The sequence below is a fragment of the Coregonus clupeaformis genome, chromosome 3 (genome assembly GCF_020615455.1).
Source record: "Coregonus clupeaformis isolate EN_2021a chromosome 3, ASM2061545v1, whole genome shotgun sequence".
NCBI classification, from domain to species: domain Eukaryota; kingdom Metazoa; phylum Chordata; class Actinopteri; order Salmoniformes; family Salmonidae; genus Coregonus; species Coregonus clupeaformis.
In genome coordinates, this window is record NC_059194.1 from 30,865,697 (window position 1) to 30,886,105 (window position 20,409).

The 20,409-nt window shown below is 42.4% G+C and overlaps 1 protein-coding gene across 1 annotated transcript in view; it reads left to right on the forward strand.

Moving 5' to 3' along the window:
* Positions 1-20,409, forward strand: part of LOC121544674 (A disintegrin and metalloproteinase with thrombospondin motifs 2-like) — a 202,993-nt gene that overhangs the window by 80,278 nt on the left and 102,306 nt on the right. Inside the window, exon 3 of the mRNA XM_045206588.1 lies at positions 3,611-3,782. Within this exon, the coding sequence (XP_045062523.1) occupies positions 3,611-3,782 (172 nt within the window). The remainder of the gene's footprint in view (positions 1-3,610; positions 3,783-20,409) is intronic.

The following is a 20,409-nucleotide window of genomic DNA, read 5'->3' on the forward strand; positions in this document are numbered from 1 at the left end:
CACTTAGACTCCTCTCACGTTTCACACGACTGACAGTACAAGGGCTTTATATAGTCCCAGTATGTTCATAAAAACAGAGTCTGCATCCCAAATTGAATCATATTCCCTACACAGTGCACTACTTTTGACCAGAGCCTTATTGGCCCTGGTAAATATTAGTGCACTATATAGGGATATGGTGCCATTTGGGACGCAGACAGAGCCTCCTCATGTGTAAGAGAACCTCCTGGTTGTGTGGGCCATATTTAGAGCTCTGAGATGATGACTTCAAGGCCTCAGGAGGGCTGTGGTTTGTGTCAGGGTTTCAATGACCAGAAAGGTAATAATAGCCTACAGTTTTAGAGTGCTACGTTTAGTGTGTGTGTGTGTGTGTGTGTGTGTGTGTGTGTGTGTGTGTGTGTGTGTGTGTGTGTGTGTGTGTGTGTGTGTGTGTGTGTGTGTGTGTGTGTGTGTGTGTGTGTGTGTGTGTGTGTGTGTGTGTGTGTGTGAGTGGGTAAGTGTGTGTGTGTGAGTGTGTGTGTGTTTCCTAGGGTAGCTTTAAGGCGGGAGAAAGATAGAAATAGAAGTGTATGGTTTAGATAAATCATACTTGTTATAGTGGGTCTTTTCATGCTTTTTTATTTATTTTCCATTTCATTGACTGTGATAAAGTGACTGAAATAAATAGTTGGTGTGGGTAAGATAGAGATACTGTACACTATCAGGAAAGGGATTTTCCCAGTAGTGTTCTCTAACCTTAAATAGTTATCTTTCATGATATTTCCATCATTCTAAATCTCTCTTTGTTCATTTTTGTTCATGGTTATATTTTTCATAGTTATATTTTTTCTGTTTGTTCATGGTTTTGGTTTTAGGTATAGTTTTATTATCTGATATTGAGAAGAAGGGAGACTATTCCAGACAGTTGTAATGGGCAGTCAGTGATCCTGCACTGGTCCCTACTTGCCTCCTTGTTCCTGTTTCCTTGTTCCTGTTTCTGAAAGAACATGATGCACTCTTGAATCTATAGAGACTCTTTGATGTTTTATTCACTCTTCTTTAAGACTGGAGTTGTCCAGTTCTCTCTCTCTCCCTCCCTCCTCCCTCTCTTCGATCGATCCAACCATGTCTCCCATTCCCACATGTCATCTTTTTCTTTGACACGGCTCTCCTCTCCTGTCTGCTTGGTATTCTGGAGCGGGAAGCCATGCACCAGCACAGATCCATCAGCTCCGATCGTAATGCTGCACCACGGCTCAGATGGAACAGAGGGATGAGCGGAGAGAGAGAGAGAGAGAGAGAGAGAGAGAGAGAGAGAGAGAGAGAGAGAGAGAGAGAGAGAGAGAGAGAGAGAGAGAGAGAGAGAGAGAGAGAGAGAGAGAGAGAGAGAGAGAGAGAGAGAGAGAGAGAGAGAGAGAGAGAGAGAGAGAGAGAGAGAGAGAGAGAGCAGGTCAATGGCTTGTCGACATCCTTCTGGGACCAAAGTCTCAGACTGACAGGGAGAAAGAGGGAGAGAGAGAGAGGGAGAGAGAGGGAGAAAAAGAGAGAGGGAGAATAAGGCTTATCTTTTGCCGTAGAATAGAAATCCAATGCCTTCGCTTTCATTGTCATGCTATACAGTATCTATACCTCTAATGTATTGATGTAGCTCATGATACAACTAACACACATATTGGAGTAGGCCTGTGTGCAGGCTTTATGATTCCCTGTTTAAGATGTATAAACACCTCAGTTCCTCTGCACTGTCGGATCATAATAATACTGCTGATTTACTGTACCCAGCACCGGAGTTATCCTGTATTAGTGTCATTCTCCCCTGCAGTAACTGTAATGTCAGATAATGATATAATCATAGGAATTAACCATGACAGGCTTGGTGTAGTTAAATGGGTCAATCTGAAATGACACTCTATTCCCCTTTTGGTCGAAGCCACATATCAAACAGGACTCTGGCCAAAATGGGAATTTAACCTATAGTAAACCCAAGCTATATGGCGTGGTATTTACAGTAGTTCAGGGCCTGTATTCACAAAGAGTCCCCGTGTAAGACTGCTGCTATTAATGAATAAGATTATATGGACAGGTGGGGATCTGATCCTAGATCAGCACTCCTACTCTGAGACGCTATGTGGATACAGGCCCAGAGGTGTACTGCACTGTTGTGTACAGTGGAGAGTCAATAGGAGTTAAAGTATTGGCGAAACACTGCTGAACAAGGAACTACTATAGCTGAGTTAGCTCTGCTCCAGTGCAGCTCTCAGTCTAAACCAGTGGAATAACATCACATTCCCTGCTGCGTCGCAATCCAGTGAAAACTTTCCCCAGCTCTTTGCCGAGCAACAATTTCTCTATTTTCTCTCTCCCCCACTTCACACTCCTCCGTTAGGATCATTCACCATCCCTTCTTCAACCTGTCAGAGGGAAGAGGGAGAGTGACAGCGAGCGTATCAGGCGTATCAGTGTTTGTGTCTCTCTTTTTCTCATCTTCTTTTCTATCTTTTCCCTCTAAAGCCCCAGAATCCTCCTCTTCAGTTCTCCCCCATGGTTTTGCTCCTCGGCAGTCGGTTGCCGTGGTAATTACCAGTTGTCTAAACAGACAGATGGAATTACAGAGAGTGACAGGCAATTTTGCGAGCTCCTGTTTTTTCACTGTGTGTGTGCGTGTGTGTGTGCGTGTGTGCGTGCGTGATTGTGTGTGTGTGTGTGTGTGTGTGGGTGTCAGAATGGGGAGCAGGTTAGGGGGAATTAGCTGACAGGGAAGGATTTCGACCTGGACTAACGTATTTCCTGCTACGGTGGCTCTGATACCAGGTGTCATCCTCTCTCTCTCTCTCTCTCTCTCTCTCTGTCTCTCTCGCTCATCAGTGTTAATTTCGTCAACAATAATTATAACGGTCACTTCAGTCAATCGTCAATCTTTTGAACTGATGAGCCAGGACACTTCAATTGTAACTAACCTAAACTAGAAACAATATTGTTACTCTTACTTTCATGTAGGTTATTTTTGCTTTGATCACATCAGAAGCTTTATTTTGTGTTGCTGCTCTCGCGGACCGCAAATGCGAAAGCAGTAATTATTTTCCAATTGGAAATATTAATGCTATTTGCTATTTCCTGAATATTACAGTAATATTTCTGGAATTGTTGGAAAGCGCAGATTCTCCCTTTGTTAAGGGATTCACTGTTATTTACCCCCATCCCAAGGTTATGATGGGGAGAAAAAAGCTGTATGCCTAAATTGTTTAACCTGTAGCCAAGCCAGTAAAATGTGACTAAGACTAAAAGGTATTTTAATCATGAAGACTGACTAAAACTAAATCTAAAATAGATGCCAAAATGAACACTATCTCTCATTATATCTCCATCTCTCTTCTGTCCTTGTAAGGCTGTGGCCTATCCCCTGTTCCCCACAGCCCCAGGAGAGGAGAAGAGAGGTTTTAGCCAGTTACATGGATTTCATGGCTCTCTGACTTTTAGCTGGGGGAAAGTTTCCAAGAAAATGGGATTAGTGAGCGAGTTCCCAAGCCAGGCTTAATATGATATTATGTCATTATTATTATGCATTGTACTGAAATAGACTAACTGACAAACTCTCTCTCTTTGTCTCTTCTCTCATCGCTCTCTCTCTCAGGCTGGTATGATCAGGACGGAAGAGGAGGAGTTCTTCATCGAGCCAGTGGAGCGGGGGAATGGAGTGATGGGGGAGGAGGAGGGAGGAGGAGGGCGTCAACACGTCGTCTACCGCTCCTCCTCTGTGAAGAAAACGCCCGTCAGCGGCCTCGCGGCAGACTACCACTCTAGAGGTCTGTGATTGGTTACTTACTTCCTGCTTTCCAATGTGGCATATACCTACTGTATACACCTACAAATGTGACCGACCGGCTCGATTTGGTCTTATGTAGCAAAATGTGAAATTGTGTTTTTTACATTGGATACAAGTAGAGACTCAGAGCTAGAAAATTGTATATAATACACTACAGTTGAGGAATAATGGGAAAGTAATTCTGCTTTGAAAGTTAATAAACTTGTAACCTCACTTTTGTGAAAATGACCCTTGTATGTTTTGGTACCTACTGGAGAGCTCTTCTTTGTCTACACCCATTCAGCATCGTTCACACCCTTTTAACCTTTAGCCCCACCCATCTCTTTAAGGATTCACATGTGAGGCTATGTACTAAACAACCAAAGATTTCAAGACTAAAGGCTGATTTATACTACGGGGTGTGTTCGTAAATTTAATCTGGAGTGCCAGAGTGTGCTCTGGGCGTTCGTAAACTCAGAGCGTTGTCAGATTGGCCGTTCATAAATTCAGCGCGTTTCGCTCTCGGAGCGTTCAGAGCGCACGCTGGACGCTCTGGCCGAAAAGTAGTGTTGATCCAACCGTTCAGACCTAACAACAGCAGTCAAGCACCCAAGCTAACTGGCTAACGTTGGCTAGCTTGCTAGCTACTTCCAGACACAAATGAGCGAACAGCTCACTCTGACCATTTTACACACCCTAGCAGAGCTGGTTAGGCTGTTTTTATGTTATCCAGAGCGTTGGTGACTGCAACTGTGCTGCTGGCAACAATTTATCATGGGGGATAGAAGGACGCTGGATTGGCGCACATTCAACAAATCTGATCTAACAAAGTGGATATTGGTCATTCCGTCATGATTGATGTATTGTAACAGGCCCACAATGTGATTACTAAAATCCGATTTGGATATATTTGGCTGTTTTTGCTGCATAACATTTAAAAGTTATCCCTTTTCAGGATTAGAAAAGTTGACCGCTAAATGCACACTCCCGTTTGTATAAACTGGTAGCATAGCTAGCATACAGAAATTGGTGGTGGTAGTCAAAGGAGTTTTTAACTGTTATGCAGTTCATTGATGACGATGACTTTACATTATATTTTTACCTCAACATAGTGTGAAACACACATGTAAACAATAGCCTAAATGTAAGCAATGGGGAGATTCGGGATGTAGATGCAGGCGGGAAAAGAGTGCAGCCTTTTAACTTCATGCGGTCTTGGCTGAGCTATGTCAAGCACCGGGAAACGGACTTCAACATCTCAAAAGAGGTAAGGTCTTGCCTTTTCGTCTTGCTTGTAATTAGCTGGATGGCTATAACGATTAGTCCTGAATCACTGAGTGGTGCAGACCAATTTATTTGATGCATATGACAGCTCCCCGAAGCGCAAGAAGTATGAATGGTCACATCAAAGTAAATGCTGTACGGCCACTGCAAACATTGGATTGACCATACAGAACCTTTAAGGGTTAAGTTTAGGGTTATGATAAGGGTTAAGGTAGTTAGTTGAAATGTTACTGAAAGAGACAGAGATATCAGGGATGTATGTCGGGGTGCCTTGTAAGGATCCAACGGTGAGTGGGTAATCTGCCTCTACCATCAGTCCTATTAGCCAACATACAATCATTGGATAACAAAATCGACGATATCCTACCAACGGTAAATTAAAACTGTAATATCTTATGTTTCACCGAGTCGTGGCTGAACGACGACATGGACAACATGCAGCCGGCGGGATATACGCTGCATCGGCAAGATAGAACAGCTGCCTCCGGTAAGACAAAGGGTGGCGGACTGTGTATATTTGTAAACAACAGCTGGTGCACTAAATCTAATATTAAGGAAGTCTCAAGGTTCTGCTCGCCTGAGGTAGAGTATCTCATCATAAGCTGTAGACCACACGATTTACCAAGAGAGTTTTCATCTATATTTTTCGTAGCTGTCTATTTATCACCACAAACTGATGCTGGCACTAAGACTGCACTCAATGAGCTGTATAAGGCCATAAGCAAACAGGAAAACGCTCATCCAGAGGCAGCGGTCCTAGTGGCCGGGGACTTTAATGCAGGGAAACTTAAATCCATTTTATCTCATTTCTACCAGCATGTTAAATGTGCAACCAGAGGAAAAAAAACTCTAGACCACCTTTACTCCACACACAGAGACGCGTACAAAGCTCTCCCTCGATCTCCATTTGGCAAATCTGACCATTACTCTATCCTCCTGATTCCTGCTTACAAGCAAAAACTAAAGCAGGAAGCACCAGTGACCTGGTCAATAAAGAAGTGTTCAGATGACGCCGATGCTAAGCTACAGGACTGTTTTGCTAGCATAGACTGGAATATGTTCCGGGATTCTTCCGATGGTATTGAGGAGTACACCACATCAGTCACTGGCTTAATCAATAAGTGCATCGATGACGTCATCCCCACAGTGACCGTACGTACATAACCCAACCAGAAGTAATGGACAACATTCGCACTGAGCTAAAGGGTAGAGCTGCCACTTTCAAGGAGTGGCACTCTAACCCGGACGCTTATAAGAAATCCCGCTATGCCCACCGACGAACCATCAAACAGGCAAAGCGTCAATACAGGGCTAAGATTGAATCGTACTACACCGGCTCCGACGCTCGTCGGATGTGGCAGGGCTTGCAAACTATTACAGACTTCAAAGGGAAGCACAGCCACGAGCTGCCTAGTGACACGAGCTTACTAAACGAGCTAAATTACATCTATGCTCGCTTCGAGGCAAGCAACACTGAAGCATGCATGAGAGCATCAGCTGTTCCGGACGACTGTGTGATCACGCACTCTGTAGCCGATGTGAGTAAGACCTTTAAACAGGTCAACATTCACAAGGCCACAGGGCCAGACGGATTACCAGGATGTGTACTCAGTAGGGGTGTAACGATCCATCTACTACATCGATGTATCGATTTATATTCATGTGATCCAACTACATCGATCTGTGCTCGGCGAGTTGGCCTTTTGGACAACATATATCGATCTAACATCGTTTTAAAATGTAATAAATCGATTGTATCGATACTAGGAAATAACCCATTGGATTTAAGCACGTCAGACTTTATATGCAGGGGTGCACATAACTGGTACGCAGATACGCAAGCGCGACAAAAATCAGGAATGCGTAATGCCACTTGTGTTACTACGCGCCTTTGCGTACTTGACCGATCTTCTCATCTAACCTTACACATGACATGTTGCTTGTCAACTACTGTCAGGGATGTCCAAAAAGCAACAGACATTAAGCAGCTTCTTTGGCGTTTCGCCACCTACAAAGAAACGGCAACTGGAGCCAGAGCCGAAGAAAATACTTTTTTCGGGAAAAGTGGCTCCAAGATGTGCAGTGGCTTGAAGCTAACGATGAGCGCACTGAAATGTGGTGCAAGATTTGCCGCTCAAATCCACATCTAGCAGACAAAACAGGTGCATTTTATAAAGGCTCAAAGAATTTCAACCATCCTTTATTTGACAAACATGAAAAGAGCAAGGAGCACACGAATGTGGCGCAAGCCATTGCTAAAAAGCTAGCCGAGAATAAATGTCCAGTCGCCCACTTGCCAGATGGCGAGACAAGCTGAATGAAGAACAGCGGCAAGCTCTGTTTAATATTTTTCTCTTTCCATAAAGCTAAACACGCACGTCCCATGTCTTCCTATTCTGAGGATGTTCCTTTACTGAATGCTTTTTGATGGATCTGAGGACATCACAAAAACTGAGCAGGAAATAGTTTACATTGTGTCTGTGTCCAGCAACGGAGAGTTTACTTCGGACTTTATTGGACTGATTGAATTGGGTGCTGACCGAACCGGACAGGCCATAACAGACGGACTTGTGAGACTTTTCCAGGACACAGGCTTGGATGACTGGACAACAAAGTTGGTCGCTGTGTGCACAGACGGGGCTGCTGTCAACGTAGGTATCTACAACGGCGTTGTGCCAAAACTCCGGCAACATGCTGCGGTTGGAGACTCCCTTGTGCACATTCTGTGCACCGCACACACACTGGAGAATTGCGCGAAATCAGCTGATCGCAACGTTCCTTACTGTGAGACATTTAATCGCTCTGTGGTCAAGCTGCTGCAGTTGTATTTACAAAAAGGTGGAGCAAAAAAAACTGCTGCACTGAATAAAGCTATGTGAAGAAAATTGGATCTCCTTTGTGGAACTGGGTAAGTTTCATAATACCAGATGGTCTGCATGGAGGCATGAAACACTGTTAAAAATATCAAGACTATTGCCAGCCATTAAAATGCAACTGGTTACCAGGTATTGTCACACTCTGGCTCCAAGGACTGTGTGTTAGAGCCAGGGTGTATTTCATTTGGTGGTGTTGGGTTGGGTGAGTTTCATTTGTTTGTGTTTTTGGTGATTGGTTAATGACTCCCAATCGGAGGTAACGAGTGTCAGCTGTCGGCTCGTTATCTCTGATTGGGAGCCATATATATTCTGTGTGTTTTCTCCTGTGTTTTGTGGGTTATTGTTCCGTGTTCAGTCGTGTCACTGAGGACTTCATTATCGTCATTTGTTGTTTTGTCGTGGTTGCTTTATTAATAAAGTCATCATGTTCACTCCACGCGCTGCGTATTGGTCCGCTCCTTCAGACGATCGTGACAGGTATTTATTTCAGTCACACTGGTTGAATTTTTGGCTAAAAGGTTACTGAATCGATTTCAAGTCACTGAATCGTTTCGGATCGTATCGTTCTAAATGAACCAATATCGTCCTTGAATCGTATCGACAACCACGAATCGTGATACAAATCGAATCGTTGTTAAAACGAATCGTTACACCCCTAGTACTCAGAGCATGCGCTGACCAACTTGCAAGTGTCCTCACTGACATTTTCAACCTGTCCCTGACTGAGTCTGTAATACCAATGTGTTTCAAGCAGACCACCAAAGTCCCTGTGCCCAAGAACACTAAGGGAATCTGCCTAAATGACTACAGACCCGTAGCACTCACGTCTGTAGCCATGAAGTGCTTTGAAAGTCTGGTCATGGCTCACATCAACACCATTATCCCAGAAACCCTAGACCTACTCCAATTTGCATACCGCCCCAAAAGATCCACAGATGATGCAATCTCTATTGCACTCCACACTGCCCTTTCCCACCTTGACAAAGGGAACACCTACGTGATGAATGCTATTCATTGACTACAGCTCAGCGTTCAACACCATAGTGCCCTCAAAGCTCATCACTAAGCTAAGGACCCTGGGACTAAACACCTCCCTCTGTATCTGGATCCTGGACTTCCTGATGGACTGCCCCCTGTGGTAAGGGTAGGTAACAACACATCTGCCACGATGATCCTCAACACGGGGGCCCCTCAGGGGTGCGTTCTCAGTCCCCTCCTGTACTCCCTGTTCACCCATGACTGCATGGCCAGGCACGACTCCAACACCATCATTAAGGTTGCCAACGACACAACAGTGGTAGGCTTCATCACCGACAACGACGAGACAGCCTATAGGGAGGAGGTCAGAGAGGTCTGCTTGTGTTGATGTCCTGCAGTAGCTAGCTTGCTAAATCGTCCTTTTCCTAAGCCATGGATCGAGATGGGAATTTGGACTTTTGATTTAATTCTCTGTACAGGCCAATGATTTTGGCTTTTGGCCTTCATCTGGATTTTTGAAGCTCTGAAGAAGACCAAAAGCCGAAACGCGTTGGTTCTACTTTTAGCAATAAATATGCCTCCAAGTGTTGCTGAATCTCCTCTCTACTGAGTACAGACCCAACACAGCACGGCACATCTCTGAGAAACAGCACCAAGCTCCCCAGTCTCACTACCACCTTGGTCTGTCCTGTAGAATCACATCAGATGTAAAGACTCCTGTTTAGGGGACCTGTGTGGTTCTGGTACCGGTTCCGACTGACATTTTTGTTTATAAATCGATCTGTGGACACTATAAATCGAAATGGGATGTACCTCCTACCATTTAATTTGCTCCTCCGACTGTCCACCAACTCCTGGCTGAACCCTACATCACAGCCACTGACAAAGCACATGTCTGCAATCCTTACAGAGATCGATTTATAGCCAACTTCATCAAAGTAATCTAAAATAATTTAGACAAAATGCAAGTTCCTAACGAGTTCAGGAAGCCAAGCTAGAGCTCTGTATGCCGTTCACAGCGGTGGGGGCAGATGTTTTGATCAAGAGAGACCTTTAGAAATATGCATATTTTCTTTAACACAAAAAATACAAATATGTATTTTACAGTTATAAGGAAGGTGAAATCTTAGTTGTATTGTAAATTGATTATTCTATATTTAGAAAGCGTATAAGTAATTTCATGGCTTATTCATACAGTTTTGTTGAAAAGGAAATACATCACATAAAATATATTCATATTTTTATCATATTTGTACTGTGTACTTGAGCTTGTGTCTTCAAAGGTGACTACACAATTTACTATTATTTTTACCAGAAAGTTGAGATTTTATCCTTTCTTGGAGTATGCAGCATTAGTAGTTAAGCTACATGATACATAATCACTTTTGGGGATTACGTAGATTACATTTAACTGGTTAATGGATTTATTCTACAACAATACATCCAGAATTGGCCATCTGCATGTGAGATATAGATATATAGCTTGTCCATTCTGTGAGGTCTATTTCTGTGGTGTGAGTGAGCCCAGTCCAGGTGAGGAGGATTGTGGGAAAAAGCCCTGTGGTGGTCCATCTGTCTGTGCATGTCTCAGTCCCCTGGACAAAACAGCACTGCACACCACACATGCACACACACACACACGTGCGTGCACACACATGCCTGCGCACGCACACACACACTTGCGCACGCACACACACACACACACACACACATACACACGACTCCCCTGGACCAAAACGCATTGCACACCACACCACTCTCCCCCAGACAGCTCCGCCTGGACACTGTCCTGATGTTACCCACATATAGAGTCAGGGGTGGGGGAAAGATACAAAGGAGGAGAAAGAGGGATGAAACTAAAGAGTATGAGAGAATGAGTCAAGACAAATAAGAAAGGGGAGGTCAAGGAAAGGGAAGAAAATATATGAAAACAAGAGAGGGAAGCAGAGAAGATTGTTATGTCACACAAATAGGAGAGATAGAGAGATAGATCAGAGAAAATGAAGAGATAGGAAAAGAAAAAGTCCAAATATAGACAGAAAAGAGAGGGAGCTAGAGATGAGACAGGTAGAGATATATGATCCTCTGTCTGTCTTGCAAAATAATGATAGTCCAGAGTTTTCCAACAGCAGTGATTAATTGATGTATGTGCGTCATCAATAATAAAGCTTGCCCTCTCCACTTAGGACAAAAGGCTAAATTTAGCTGGCCAATACACTGACTGTCCATGTCCAGGAAATTAATTAATAAGTCATTTATTAATCGGCAGGTCGTAAAGTAGACCATGTGCGGCGGATCTGAATAAATTATTGATTGATTATAAATTAATACATTAAAATGTACGTTACTTATCAGCATACAGTGTCAGGATGGAGAGATGGTAGGATGGACATGAGGAGGTGAGAGGTAAGTAAAAGGGGGAAAAAAACAGGCAGGTCATCCGTGATACAAGTCAGTATTCGACGTCCACCCATATCTGAGGATGTCGGGAGATGACGTAGACACCAGCCTCTAGGGGCGACAGTGAGCGCTGTTACCTTCAAGTAGGTTTGGGTTTTGCTAGGGCATTGTGGACGGGGATGGCAGATGGGCGTAAGCATCTGGTTCAAAAGGTTGCATGTTCAAATCCAGCGATAGAAAGTAGTTTTTGATATTTTTGTTTTAATCCTATCCCAAACCTTAACCCTTACCTTAACCATTTGGAGTTAATCACTAAACTTAATCTTAAACACTTCGAAATATGACATTTGAGAAACATGGATGAACATCTAATTCTGACGTGAGACTGTGAAAGCTTGTAGAAAGAAATGTACACACACTCTTCATTACAAACACAGTTTCAGAAAGCAACACGGTCTGAATGTGTGTGTGTGCGTGTGTGTGTGCCAGGTGTCAGTGACAGTGGGTGGTGGTCGTTGTTACTCTACAAGTCTGTCTCCTTCCTGAGATCTTAACTGGCCGTTCCTATGGAAACTCACACACTTGTTATCTCTTTCTATCTCTCTGTCTCTTTGCCTCTTTCTCTCTCTCCTTTCTTTGTTATCAGAAGTTCTGGAGTAGAGTGCTCAGAATAGACTGATCCAATGTGTGTGCGCACACACACCTGCCAGCTTCAAACAAAGAGAGAGCACCGATAACGAGCAGAGGTCTCAATCACACAGCAATGTTGATTCTGGCACTCTTTTTTAGATTTAGTCTAGCCTTACTCATTTTGACTAAAATATCATTAAGTCTTGGTCACATTTTTGTCATTTCAATAATGATTTAGTGTAGTTATAGTCAAAATGACGAAACGGTGGGCCATTTTAGTCAACTAAATGCCCTTTCATTTTAGTCACATTTTAGTCACATCCCATTTGTATTGCCTCATTAACCTATAGTAAACATACATCACTGACTTCCATGTGCACAAACATACATAGCCTTGTCCTACCAACATATTTTTCTGCATAACATCCTGTTCTCTTCACAACAGCTATTCTCTTCCCAACAGCAGAAATATGACAAACATATATTAAAGAATACAGTATATATACGAATTGTCTACCATATAAATTCCTAATTCAGCCAGTAGCGGTGCTTGAGTAAAATCACTGAGGAAGCCAAGACAAGCCAGTAAAAAAGCCATATTACAACTTATGTTGTGATAATTGTGTTGTTTGCTCTATAACCAATTCGTTCATACCAAATCAAATCAAATCAAATCAAATTGTATTTGTCAAATGCGCTGAATACAACAGGAGTAGACCTTACCGTGAAATGCTTACTTACAAGCCCTTAACCAACAATGCAGTTCAAGAAAATATTTACTAAATAAACCAAAGTAAAAAATTAAATAAATAGTAACACAGTAAAATAACAATAACGAGGCTATATACAGGGGGTACTGGTACCGAGTCAATGTGTGGGGGTACAGGTTAGTCGAGGTAATTTGTACATGTTGGTAGGGGTAAAGTGACTATGCATAGATAATAAACAGCGAGTAGTACAAATATGTAAAAATATGCCATGTGATATACAATAAGTGACAACAAAAAGACAACAGTCACACAGTGGCGGAATAAATTCAACTACAATACGTTTGTTTCATCACAAAACTGGAGACATCTGCCCAGTGAAGTCCACAAAGCAAATATTCCATGTAACAAACAGATATATCACCTGCAGCATGGTCAAGCAAACAACTACTGATTTAGAAACAGAGAGTTAATGCAATTCAGCACAAAGATAACATGAGCACTGCCTCCACTATTCCAGTACCATTTCAACTTAAACATTTAAACATCATCAAATCAATAAGGCTATATATGTTAGTTTAATACACTGAAAACAAACTTAAAGATACCAAAAACAATGTAGTCCAATCAATGTTGCTAAATATCATGTGGCTGTCCATGGCACTGATTTCTGTGTGTGTGTGTGTGTGTGTGTGTGTGTGTGTGTGTGTGTGTGTGTGTGTGTGTGTGTGTGTGTGTGTGTGTGTGTGTGTGTGTGTGTGTGTGTGTGTGTGTGCACATGCGCAAGTAAAACAAAACATGTTGACTTACCTTACTTGTAGACTAGTTGAACTCCAATGCCATCCTCCTCTCTTTTATGTTGGCAAAACGGTCTATGGCTCTGTCATACAGTACACTTTTTGTTGTCATAGGCTACCTAGCTAAAATGCTTGCTAGCCTAACTTCCTCGCATGGGCAACAATGAACCAGCTAAGTTTGGCCAGAGTTTACAACATTTTGAAAACACAGAGAGAGACGAAATATACATTATTTGATCATTTTTATTTTTTTATTGGTCGAATATTTGGGGAAGCATGGCTTCCCTTGGCATCCATGAATACACACCACTGAATTCAGCCTACATAATTATTGCACATTACATACAAAACAAACAGACACAAACACAAGCGCAGAGATGGTGCTGCAAAGTATTGGCAAAGTATTACAGGTTGCACCTCCATCACTTGGTTGTGTGATAGACATTGTTATCAACCTTCCACAGATGCCGCAGTCACTTTGATGTCCAAAAGGAGAATGGGGATAATGACTTTGAACGGGAGCTAATGACTGTTTCGCTCAGTGATGTAGTCGAGTCACTAAACCTCGAGTCCGAATCGAGTCCCAAGTTCCCTGTGCTCGAGTCCAAGTCCGAGTCACCAAAGGTCGAGTCACGAGTCGAGTCACGAGTCTCTATGGCTGAAGTCCAAGTCCCAGTGCTCGACTCCTGGTCCAAGTGCTCAGGTCTGAGTCACTGGGTCCACGTTAACTCAAAATAAAGTTATTTATAGATATAGTGTAGTGGCAAGAGGAATTCAGTAATAAAATGTTTGCTATCCCTTATCCTTTCTTTCTCTGCCACCAAATGTTTGCATATAGGCCACGTTCAGTTGCAAAACATTCTTGAACGTTGACGATAGACATTTCATGAATAGAGCAGACGTTATTCCTTATTCAACAAGTCAGAGAGGCATGTTTGTTCTACATAGCATATTTATATCTGAACATTCCAAAACATTGCGTCCTGCAGAACCCACTCCAGGTAGTGGCAATGATCCCTTCCATTTGGGTCATGTGACGTAAGGGTTTTAGCATAGAGTTGTGACTAAGCAAGGATGTGTGTCTGTGTGTGTGTGTGTATGTGTCTGTGTGTGTGTTTGTGTGTGGGCCTGCGTGTGTGTGTGTGTAGCAACGTGCATGCCCTGCCCACCTGAGGATCTGTCTTTTTCAGCCATCTATTTCCTGTGTTTGAGGGGTGAAAAATCCACTTGTCACTTAAATCTCACTAGATTGATTGCTTTCATTTTACTCCTGTGACTCTTTCATTCTCTTTCTTGTGCCTGTCGTTTTTTCCCGTTAACGTTATAAACTCTGAAATGTTTGTAATGACCTGTCAATCACACCCAAGTAATGGCTGAAATGGACTCAATGGAATACATTGTCTTTCCGTTGAATCTATAACAACACTTCGCCTGGGATTTAACGCACCTTATCAACACTTACTTCACAAGAAAGAGAAGAAAGATAACTTTATTTTGATAGGTGTTCATTTTTTGTGGAATTGAAAAAATGCATAATTTAATACAGTTGAATTGTTTACAAATTAGATGAGCTGAAATGAAAGCAACTTCCGAAAATGAATACTTGAATTACAGTGATATTATGTCTGATCTCGCAAACAATGTAAACTATGTTTAGATACGTGTAATCTAGCCAAGCCTGTTGATTTTTAATCCGAGGTTATCCTGCTATTGACACACTTGTCAAATTATGCAACAGAACGTGAAAACAACAGTCATTAATGAGACAGTCTAGACAGTCCAGGTGAGTGCAGGTAGGCCTAGACAGAGCAAGTTTTTAATGGGTGCAGCCAATGTTCCCTCACATTTTCTTTGGCACTGAGCAAATTTCCAGGTGTGCTGAGCACAAACTTGAACATTTTGAAAATTCTGTGCAGCTTCCAGCGCGCGTTTACTGTGAACACTGCATGATGCTGCCACCCCCGTGCTTCACGGTTGGGATGGTGTTCTTCGGCTTGCAAGCATTCCCCTTATTCCTCAAAATATAACGATGGTCATTATGGTCAAACAGTTTTATTTTTGTTTCATCAGACCAGGGGACATTTCTCCAAAAAGTATGATCTTTGTCCCCATGTGCAGTTGCAAACCGTAGTCTGGCTTTTTTATGGAGGTTTTGGAGCAGTGGCTTTTTCCTTGCTGAGCGGCCTTTTTGGTTATATCGATATAGGACTGATTTTACTGTGGATATAGATACTTTTGTACCTGTTTCGTCCAGCATCTTCAAAAGGTCCTTTGCTGTTGTTCTGGGATTGATTTGCACTTTTCGCACCAAAGTACGTTCATCTCTAGGAGACAGAACGCGTCTCGTTCCTGAGCGGTATGACGGCTGCGTGGTCCCATGGTGTTTATACTTGCATACTATTGTTTGTACAGATGAACGTGGTACCTTCAAGCGTTTGGAAATTGCTCCCAAGGATGAACCAGACTTGTGGAGGTCTACCATTTTTTTCGGAGGTCTTGGCTGATTTCTTTTGATTTTCCCATGATGTCAACCAAAGAGGCACTGAGTTTGAAGGTAGGCCTTGTAATACATCCACAGATACACCTCCGATTGACTCAAATTATGTCAATTAGCCTATCAGAAGCTTCTGAAGCCATGATATCATTGGCAAACTTCAGACGGGCCTGGACATGCGCTGGCTTGAGCAGGGGGACCTTGCGTGTGCTGCAGGATTTTAATCCATGACGGCGTAGTGTGTTACTAATGGTTTTCTTTGAGACTGTGGTCCCAGCTCTCTTCAGGTCATTGACCAGGTCCTGCCATGTAGTTCTGGGCTGATACCTCACCTTCCTCATGATCATTGATGCCCCACGAGGTGAGATCTTGCATGGAGCCCCAGACCGAGGGTGATTGACCGTCATCTTGAACTTCTTCCATTTTCTAATAATTGCGCCAACAGTTGTTGCCTTCTCACCAAGCTGCTTGCCTATTGTCCTGTTGCCCATCCCAGCCTTGTGCAGGTCTACAATTTTATCCCTGATGTCCTTACACAGCTCTCTGGTCTTGGTCATTGTGGAGAGGTTGGAGTCTGTTTGATTGAGTGTGTGGACAGGTGTCTTTTATACAGGTAACAAGTTCAAACAGGTGCAGTTAATACAGGTAATGAGTGGAGAACAGGAGGGCATCTTAAAGAAAAACTAACAGGTCTGTGAGAGCCGGAATTCTTACTGGTTGGTAGGTGATCAAATACTTATGTCATGCAATAAAATGCAAACGAATTACTTAAAAATCATACAATGTGATTTTCTGGATTTTTGTTTTAGATTCCGTCTCTCACAGTTGAAGTGTACCTATGATAAAAATTACAGACCTCTACATGCTTTGTAAGTAGGAAAACCTGCAAAATCGGCAGTGTATCAAATACTTGTTCTCCCCACTGTATATTTGGCCTGGCAAAGCGGTTTTAGGCGCTGACTGAATTGAAGCTGATAATTATGAGTTATAAATATAATAGTTTTTCTTCAGTGTATTTTATAAAGAGCTGATATGTACTTTGAAGTTCAAAGTGTAGAAATAGGCCTAGTGGTGAAATCAGTTATTTGTATAGACATGGTGGTTTAGCAGGAAGGTTGTAATGCCCTGAGCCAAGAGGTTGTGAGTTCACATTGCAGGGGAGGAGATGTTAAATAATAATGAATAAACTTACACAATGTATTCATCTACTGTATGTCAAAGTGTTTTTTCTAAGTTGAAAAAAAGGTATGTTAAAATCACTGTTTGTGTGTGGTTGTCCCTAGCATTACCAACAGACAAAGAGCTGTGACTGGATCAGTGGTTCACCAGGCCCTTGATGGGCTTGGCAACAGTAAAAAAAAAAAAGTTTCTTTGCGACCATCAGGTGATGTCCATGTGACAAGAGTGTGCAAAGCTGTCATCAAGGCAAAGGGTGGCTTCTTTGAAGAATCTCCAATATAAAATATATTTTGATTACTACATGTATGTGTTTTTTCATAGTTTTGATGTCTTCACTATTATTAGACAAAATAGTAAAAATAAAGAAAAACCCTGGAATGAGTAGGTGTGTCCAAACTTTTGACTGGTACTGTATGTTCAAGACCTGCTTACATATTTGTAGAGTATGTCAACTCTGGAAAGGATATGTGTTGTCACTTCCTGTTGAACGCAGAACGAGGGAGAGCTCAGTTTGTTGTTTTGGAAAGTTTGTTGTTTTGGAAAGTTTTGAAAGACTATTGAAAAGGTTTGGTTACTAGCTAGCCACCTTTTGAGTTTGGACCCTGTGACGCGGTCAGCATCAGTTGCTGGGACCGCTACTATCTGTCCAGTGATCCTGCCGACCAAGACCGGGTCTGAGGAGCTGTTTGGCGTAGCAGCTAGCCTTGCTGCAGGGTTTTCTTGAGGGCTTGAACGCAGCCAACGACACGGTTAGCCATGGTGGCTGGGACCACGGATTGTCCTGGGCTTGTGGCTGTCTAGACCCCTGCTGTTTGTTGTTGTTGTTGTTGTTGTTGTTTTCAAACTTCCCTGCGACCTGCCCTGCCTGGGACTGCGAGGAGTAACACCGCAACATACGTTGTTACCATGACAAAAACCAAAGCTGGCAGGAGTATCGTTAAGGACCATGGTGTCTCTCTATCACAGGTGAAGGATCTTTTAAACTAACAAAAAGAGTTCTACATGCAGTTGTTACAACAGCAAGAAAATAGCTTCAAGTGTTTTGTCCAAATACTGGTGGTGTCAACTAATACAATAATGGACGACCTGACCAGAGAGGTCCAGGACCTGAAGAACAGTTTACATTTCTCCCAGGGTCAGCTCGATGAGTTTAAACAGGAGAACGGCAAGATGACAGCAATCTGTATGTCATTGAGAGAGGACATCAGTTCTGTATGTGAATCCATGATAACAATGACAGAGAAATCATATTATCTCGAGAGACAATCAAGGCGGAACAACATGGTTGTGGACGGAATTTCAGAATCTCCACATGAGTCCTACACGAAGTCTGAGGACAAAGTGAGGGAAATGATCTCAGCGAAACTGAAGATGGACCACATGAAGATTGAGGAGGAGCGCACCCACAGGACTGGAAAACCCATCACCGGCCCAGGTGACAGGCCCAGGCCGATAGTGGTCAAGTTCCTGAGGTTCAAGGACACGGTAGCTGTTCGAGAAAGAGCTAAGAACTTGAGAGGAATGTATATCTTCCTCAACGAGGACTATTCTGAAGCTGTGCGCCAGAAGAGAAATTAACTTATCCCACCCATGAAAGCTGTCAGAGTGCGTGGTGACATTGCTTACATTCCTTATGACAGGCTCATTGTCCACCCTCCATCCAAAAAGCCTGGAAGGGATGAGAGAGCCAAGCCTATAGGTTCATAGCTTCAACCCCGAAGAACACACACACACACTTACACACACCAACTGATTAATGGACTGCTGAATGTATATTTTTTTTTATCTTGCTTTGTTTGCTCTTTTCTATTTTATGTCTATCTCTGATGAAAATAGCCCATATTAATACATATAGCCTTAGAAATAAGGGTCATGAAATCAATAACTTGCTAACATCAGATAACATTAATATATTAGCAATTTCTGAGACTCAATTAGATCATTCATTTGATGATACAGCAGTAGCAATACAAGCATATAACATCTGTTGCTGTATATATTCAGAGCCATATCCCTGTAATGCTTAGAGAATATCTCATGTGTTATATCTCAAGTGTTATTGAAGTGTTGTGGTTGCAGGTTCACCTGGCACATCTAAATCCTTTTCTTTTGGGGTGTTGCTATAGGCCACCAAGTGCTAACAGTCAGTATCTAAATAATATGTGTGAAATGCTTGATAGTGTATGTGATGTAAACAGAGAGGTCTACTTTCTTGGGGACCTGAATAAGCTGTCTGCTCAAGAGAAAGCTTCTCACTGTAAACAGTGCCTGTAATCTGGTTCAGGTTATTAATCAACCTACCAGGGTATTTACAAACACTACAGGAACAACATCATCCACATATATTGATTACATTTTTACTAATACTGTAGAACTTTGTTCTAAAGCTGTATCCGTACCCATTGGATGCAGTGATCACACAGTGGCTATATCCAGGAAAGCCAAAGTTCCAAAAGCTGGGCCTAAAATAGTGTATAAAAGATCATACAAAAGATTTAGCTGTGACTCTTACGTGGATGATGTTAAAAATATTTGTTGGTCTGATGTGATTAATAAGGAGCATCCAGACACTGCACTTGAGGCATTTATGAAATTGCTTCTTCCAATTATTGATAAACATGCACCTGTTAAGAAACTTTATCGTTGAAAGAGATGGGGCAAAGGGAGTGGCTAATAAGTCTGGCTGCACATCTGACTGGCTGACTTACTGCTAATTGAGAAATTATGTGACTAAACTCAACAAAAAGAAGAAACTGTATTATGAAGCCAAGATCAATGACATACAGAATGATGGGGAAAAAAACTTTGGGGTACTTTAAATGAAATTATGGGCAGAATGACAAATTCAACTCCATCTTTCATCGAATCAGATGGCTTATTCATCACAAAACCATTTGATGTTGCCAATTATGTTAATGATTACTTAATTGGCAAAGTGGGCAAACTTATGCAGGAAATGCCAACAATGAACAGTGAGCCATCGTACTCATGTATAAAAAAATAATAATAATGAAAGAAAAGCATTGCAAGTTTGAATTTTGTAAAGTTAGGATGGGAGAGGTGGAAAAATTATTGTTATCGATCAATCATGACTAACCTCCTGGCATTGACAACTTAGATGGAAAGCTACTGAGGATGGAAGCTGACTCTATAGCCACTCCTATCTGTTATATCTTAAATCTGAGCCTAGAGGAAAGTATTTGTCCTCAGGCCTGGAGGGAAGCCAAAGTCATTCCGCTACCAAAGAGTGGTAAAGTGGCCTTTACTGGTTCTAACAGCAGAC